At 44.6% G+C, this 6817-nt stretch overlaps 1 protein-coding gene across 5 annotated transcripts in view; it reads left to right on the top strand.

Moving 5' to 3' along the window:
• The first annotated feature begins 2627 nt into the window (after positions 1 to 2627).
• Positions 2628 to 6817, top strand: part of DHRS7B (dehydrogenase/reductase 7B) — a 63136-nt gene continuing 58946 nt past the window's right edge. For 2 of the 5 annotated variants that reach the window (XM_072820792.1, XM_072820790.1), the window contains exon 1: positions 2725 to 2761. In XM_072820792.1, the coding sequence (XP_072676893.1) occupies positions 2726 to 2761 (36 nt within the window). In that variant the 5' untranslated portion in view covers position 2725. Of the gene's footprint in view, positions 2762 to 3339; positions 3364 to 3391; positions 3516 to 6817 lie in introns of those variants that run through there. The other 3 variants (XM_072820791.1, XM_072820788.1, XM_072820793.1) reach the window with 3 other exon arrangements.

Here is a 6817-nt window from a genome sequence, read left to right as displayed (position 1 = left end):
GTGGTGGGGGAGGTGGCCCTATTGCTGCTGAGCAGTGTTAAAGGTCCTTTTTTAAAATTTTTTTATTTTTTATTTTTTTTAATTTTTATTTATTTATGATAGTCACACACACACACACACACAGAGAGAGAGAGAGAGAGAGAGAGAGAGAGGCAGAGACATAGGCAGAGGGAGAAGCAGGCTCCATGCACCGGGAGCCCGATGTGGGATTCGATCCCATGTCTCCAGGATCGCGCCCTGGGCCAAAGGCAGGCGCCAAACCGCTGCACCACCCAGGGGTCTCCAGTGTTAAAGGTCCTGACTCTTCAATCAGCTCCCTCTAATACCACCCCAGAGAGGAAGGAGGGGGTACCTCCTTACCATCAAGTGGGGGTGGAAGTCCAGGTTCCCCACAGGGTTTCTACGAACACCATATTGGGTCAGAGCCTTCTGCCCAATGGGAATGAAAGTCCCAGTCTACTTGGCCTTCTCCAATATTATATGAGCAGAGGGAAAAAAGGAGTAGCTGAGTCCCCTTATAGCTTAGCTTGAGAGGAAGGATAAGCTTTCCATTTAAGCCTTTGTCGGCAAAGGTGGTTATGGGGCCAAAGTATTTGTCAGGTGTTTTGGCTGGAGTAGAGCCGTTGTTTATGTTTTCTGTCTTCCAAGGCTGCCCTTTCCCCTGTCTTTCTAGTTAGAGAGAGCAGTGGGCTTTGGGGAGGGGGGGCTCTGTCTGTGAATGTTGGCATTTCTAGGTTGTCTGCCCCTCTAGTACCCAGTCTGGGGTAATGAGGTAAAGAACAATAACAAAAACACAAACTAGGGAACTCACCACCATGTTGTTTCTCCAGTCCCAAGGTCCCTAGCCAGTGTGCCTTCCCTTTACTTTTCAGACACTTCTTATGCTTTTAAAAATATACATTGTCCAGGGTTTTTAGTTGACCTTAGCAAGAGGAATAGCATGTCTATTCTGTCTTCTTGGGAAGTCCCTTGTCCCATTTTCTTTTTCTTTTTTTAAAAGATTTTATTTATTTATTCATGAGAGACACAGAGAGGCAGAGACACAGGCAGAGGGAGAACCAGGTTCCCTGTGGGGAGCCCAATGCAGGACTCAATCTCAGGACCCCAGGATCACAATGTGAGCCAAAGGCAGACACTCTACCACTGAGCCACCCAGGTGCCCTCATCCCATCCCGTTTTCACTGAAAGCCATGGGTTCTATTTGTATAATATTCTGGCTGGGAAGTTAGAGTTCTTATACTTGCATCTGACAAAAAATCCACCTCAAATTGGTTATAAAAACAACGGAATTCATTCTTGCTTCCAGAATGACTCCAAGCAGGACTGAAGTTTATGTTGGCTAGAGAGATGGATGATAAGCTTAGAAAATTAACCCTAGGAAACTGCTCAGCCTTGCAGTAAGGACTCAGGATCATATTGGGTTTATTAGTGGGACATTTGCATTTTGGGAACATGCAAGCAGGAGCCTAGACTTTCCTGAACAATCGACAGGGGGCAAGAGAGTATACAAATTCCTGTGAAAATGTCTAATGAAAACATATTAAATATATCATTTGAAAGGATAGCTAACATTTAGTTAAAAAAATAAAATTTCCTGTTTCTAGATTTTGTGAGTACTTGCAAGGATTTCTATGAAATACTGACTAAAGTGATTACAAGCAACATACAGAGCAGGTTTACAGTATGATGTTTGTACAAGGGACGGTGGGGAGAATGTTGAATGTACACATAATTGCTTGATTATGCATAAGATAGCTCTGGAAAGACAAATGTAGCTAATAGCATTGTTAGCTATTGAGAAGAGAACTGGATACCTGGAGAACAGGGAGAGAGATTTTTCAACTTACACATTTTTGCCATCTCTTGAATTTTGAACTATGAGAACTGTCCTCAGTTTCTCTTTCAACATCCTCTTCTCATGGTTCTCCTTCAACCACTCAGATATTTTAAAAAATGTACTTGCAAGAATTACTTATATATCCGGAATCAATTCACCTTCAGACATATGTGTTGCAAATATCTTCTCCGCTCTATTCCTTGCATGGTACTCTCTTCTGTCTTTCCGTGTCTTAAATTTAAGGACGCCGAGTTTACCAGCCTTTCTCTTTAGGGTTGGTACTTTTTGTGTCCTGCTAAATAAAGTATTTCCCTATCCCATGGTCACAATATCGTGCTGCTATTTTCCAGACTTGTACCTTTCACATTTAGGTGTACTTTTGAATGGAGATTTTTTTTTTTTTTTTTTTTTTGTATGAGGTAGGAGTCAAGGCTCATTACCCAACACCACCCCCATCAGGAGTCAACTGATCTAGCACTATTTACTGAAAACAAATTTCCCATTGCTTTATGGTGGCTCCTTTGTTGGGGGGGGGAATGTGACGACATGCTCATGGGTTTGTTTCTAGCCCTATCTTCTTTTCCACTGACCTTTTTATTCTTTATAAGTCTTGGTAACGGTGCACACATGCTGTAGTGGGCCGGTCACTTCACTCCACCTCAACACACCACCGAGAGGGTGTGCGAAACCCAAGCCACGACCTTGCGGCTTTGCCTCCCAGAGCCGGAAGGGAGGCACTCGGGTAGGAGCCCGCCTTTCCCACTTCTGACGCCCGTTCACCTTACCCGCACCTGGAGGGACGCACGCCCCACACGCATGCGCAGCCCGAGGGCCGGGATTGGACGGAGCCGCGCGAGCGAAGTCTCGCGTCACTTCCGAGGCGGGAGGATGAAGTTGATTGACCATGGTCCCTGGGGCGACCAGGTAAGGGCCGGGGAGGAAGCGACCTAGGTGGCGAGGGGCGGAGGGACCGGCCCGGGGCTGAGGCGCGCGGGTGGATCCCGACTCGAGTGCATCCTTGGCCCAGGCGGAGGGAGGGAAGCGGCTGTGGAGGCCGAACGGAGGCTGCGGACCCCGAGGGGCACGCCGCGTCCCGGGGCCGGCCTCTGGGACGCTCTAAGGGAAGGCTCCGCTGCGGCACGTACCCTGGAGCCTTGCCTCTGGCGCTTTCTCTTCGGGCGGCCCCCTGCCACCCCGGCTAGGACCTGTCCCTCCCCCCCGCCCGCTGCCTCGGACCCGGGTGTCCTCCAGCCTCGAGCGCTGGGGGCTGCTGTCACGGAGCCTGGCGTTAGAGACCTGGGATTAGGCAGGGAGCTGCTGCTCGTCCCGAGGCTGGGGAGAGTATTGACCTTTGAGCACCCGCAGGAGTGGGGCTCTTCTAGAGAGCGTACTCCTCCAGCCCTTGATCCGCCGCTTCCTGCCTGTGCGACTCTGGGCAAATGTCTGCAACACTTGGCGCCTGGGTACTCCGTAGTAATTTTGTGTGGTTGTGAAAAGTCAATGAGATTACCTGTAGAATGCCTAAGGTAACGATGCTTTTTTGTTTCTCCTGAGGCTTATGATGGGAAGGAGCAGAGATGGGAGGAAGGACCAGGATTGGGCCTTGATCAGGGGTCACCAGTGACCTGCTTCTTGCTGGGATTTTCTGGGATGACGTTTTAGTGTCCGCAAAGACAAGGTGGTGAGGCTTCTAGATTTCTTTTTTTTTTTTTAAATTTATTCATGATAGACAGAGAGAGAGGCAGAGACATAGGCAGAGGAAGAAGCAGGCTCCATGCAGGGAGCCCGACGCGGGACTCGATCCCGGGTCTCTAGGACCACGCCCTGGGCCGAAGGCGCCTGCTAAAACTACTGAGCCACCCAGGGATCCCCGAGGCTTACAGATTAACAGTTGACTTGTAGTCTATGCAGTCCCAATAGGGCTCGTTTTAAAAGGAGGCATTATAAAAATGGATATGCATACATTATTTGTTGCTGAATTAACCTTTTCTCCAGGAAACAGAAGACCACGTAATTTGTTCTGTTATTTTCCTTTGCAACATTTGAAGCTTCTTTAGGATCATTCTTTTTATTGCTGGGTGGAGGGTTTCTTTTATTGTAGAAAACACAGACTTTGAAAAAAAAAACACATTTATACCATTGGAAAGGATCTTTTTTATACATTTTTTTCTGGATTGTAGATTGGTTAGGGATTTGGTAGAAACACTAAAACAGTACTTACCATGTATTAATTTTATGGCATAAACTGAGCCATTTGCCCAAGAGGGAAGTACTATTTTTTTTTTTTGGGGGGGGGGGATTTAGTTACTTAGAGAGCACACACATGCACTCACGGAGAGGGGCAAAGGGAGAGTGAGACAAAGAATCTAAAGCAGACTCCTCACTGAGCTTGGAGCCTGACACGGGACCATATCTCACAACCCTGATATCATGATCTCAGCCAAAATCAAGAGTGATGCTTAGCTGACTGAACCACCCTGGTGCCTGGGGAAGTACTATTTTAGTTCAATTTTTATAGATGAAGAAATTGAGGCTTAGGGAAGTTGAATGATGTGTCTAGATTTGGAGAATCTAAGAACAGAAACAATGTTAAAGGGGGCTATCTTGGGGAATGTAGAATACACCAGGAAAGGAGAGAGATTACCCTCCGATGCTGGGGAACACTGGAATGAAGGAACGTTTTATCATTAAGGCATGGAGTTTCTTACTGGGATGGGAGGGCACTTATCTTAAAGGTAAAAGCCTGTTGTTTTATCTGCACATCCTGGGCCAAGATCAGCATAGTTGGACTGAGGTCATCTACGTGTTGAAGCCCATGTCTGGAACCTTGCTGCCCTTTGCTTTGAAAGAATCTGACACTATATACAAGAGTGTGCAACCCACATAAATGCGTGATCACTTCACATCCAAAAAGATTCTTGGCTTTATGAACAGATCTATTTGAGGATTCTTTTATTTTAATTTTTATTTAATTTTTTTCTTTTTTTAAAAAATTTTAATCCCAGCATAGTTAACCCAATGTTATATGAGCTTCAGGTTACAATATAGTGATTTTTTAAAAAAGATTTTATTTATTTATTCATGAAAGACACACAGAGAGAGAGGCAGAGACACAGGCAGAGGGAGGAGCAGGCTCCATGCAGGGAGCCCCATGTGGGACTCTATCCTGGGTCCCCAGGATCACGCCCTGGGCTGAAGGCAGACGCTCAACCATTGAGCCATCTGGGCTGCCCACAATATAGTGATTTAGCAATTCTGTATGTTACTTGGTGCTCATCAAGATAACTGTATTCTTAATCCCCTTCACCTATTTCACCCAACCCCCCACATCTCCCCTCTGGTAACCATCAATTTTTTTCTCCATGGTTGAGTACTTTTTTTTTGGTTTGTCTCTCTCTCTTTTTCTTTATTTTGGTTCTTAAATTACAAATGAGTGAAAACATACCATAGTTGTCTTTCTCTGACTTATTTTGCTTAGCGTTATACTCTAGCTCCATCCATGTTGTTGCAAATGGCAAGATTTCATTTATGACTGAATTGTGTGTACATATATATATATATATGTACACACAATGAACTGTATATATACACAATATGCATACTATACAATATATGTATATGTACACATACAGTGTATATGTGTACAATATGCATATATACACAGACTACAATATACATGTTATGTATTATATATATAGACAAAATATATATTGTGTGTGTGAGTATGATATATACAATCCATTGTATATGTTTCTTTATTCATTCATCTGTTGGTGGATACTTGATCTGCTTTCATAATTTGACTCTTGTAAATAATGCTGGGGTAAACACTGGGGTGCATATATCCTTTCCAATTAGTGTTTTTGTGTTCATTGAGTAAATACCCAGTAATGCGATTACTGGATCATAGAGTAGTTCTATTTTTTTTTTTTTTAATTTATTTATGGTAGTCACAGAGAGAGAGAGAGAGAGAGGCAGAGACATAGGCAGAGGGAGAAGCAGGCTCCATGCACCGGGAGCCCGATGTGGGATTCGATCCCGGGTCTCCAGGATCGCGCCCTGGGCCAAAGGCAGGCGCTAAACCACTGCGCCACCCAGGGATCCCCCTATTTTTCTTATTTATTTATTTATTTATTTATTTATTTATTTATTTATTTATTTATTTATGATAGTCACACAGAGAGAGAGAGAGAGAGAGAGAGGCAGAGAGACAGGCAGAGGGAGAAGCAGGCTCCATGCACCAGGGGCCTGACGTGGGACTCGATCCCGGGTCTCCAGGATCGCGCCCTGGGCCAAAGGCAGGCGCCAAACCGCTGTGCCACCCAGGGATCCCTATTTTTCTTTTTTTGAGTAACTTCTATACTGTTTTCCATAGTGGCTGCACCAGTTTGCATTCCCACCAACAGTGCAAGATGGTTGCTTTTTCTTCACATCCTTGTCAACACTTGTATCTTATATTTTTGGTTATAGCCATTCTGACAGGTGTGAGGTGGTATCTCATTGAAGTTTTTGATTTCCATTTCCCTGATGATGAGTGATGCTGAGCATCTTTTCATGTGTCTATTGGCCATCTGTATGTCTTTTGAAAATGTCTGTTAATGTCTTCTGCCCACTTTTTAATTTGGGTTATGTATTTTTTGGTTTAATAAGTTCTTTCTATATTTTGGGTACTAACTTTTTTTTTTTAAGATTTTATTTATTCATTCATGAGACACAGAGAGAGAGAGGCAGAGACATAGGCAGAAGGAGAAGCAGGCTCCCTGCGGAGAACGTGATGCGGGACTCGATTCCAGACCCTGGGATCACGTCCTTAGCCAAAGGCAGAGTCTCAACCACTGAGCCACCCAGGCAGTCCTGGATACTAACTTTTTATTGGATATGTCATTTGCAAATACCTTCTCCCGTTTATTAGGTTGTCTCTTAGTTTTGTTGATTGCTTCCTTCACTTTGCAGAAGATTTTTATTTTATTTTATTTTTTA

Source organism: Canis lupus, chromosome 3 (assembly GCF_048164855.1).
Source record: "Canis lupus baileyi chromosome 3, mCanLup2.hap1, whole genome shotgun sequence".
NCBI classification, from domain to species: Eukaryota; Metazoa; Chordata; class Mammalia; order Carnivora; family Canidae; genus Canis; species Canis lupus.
The sequence above is the reverse complement of the archived record's forward strand: the minus strand, read 5'-3'. Positions and strand labels throughout refer to the sequence as shown.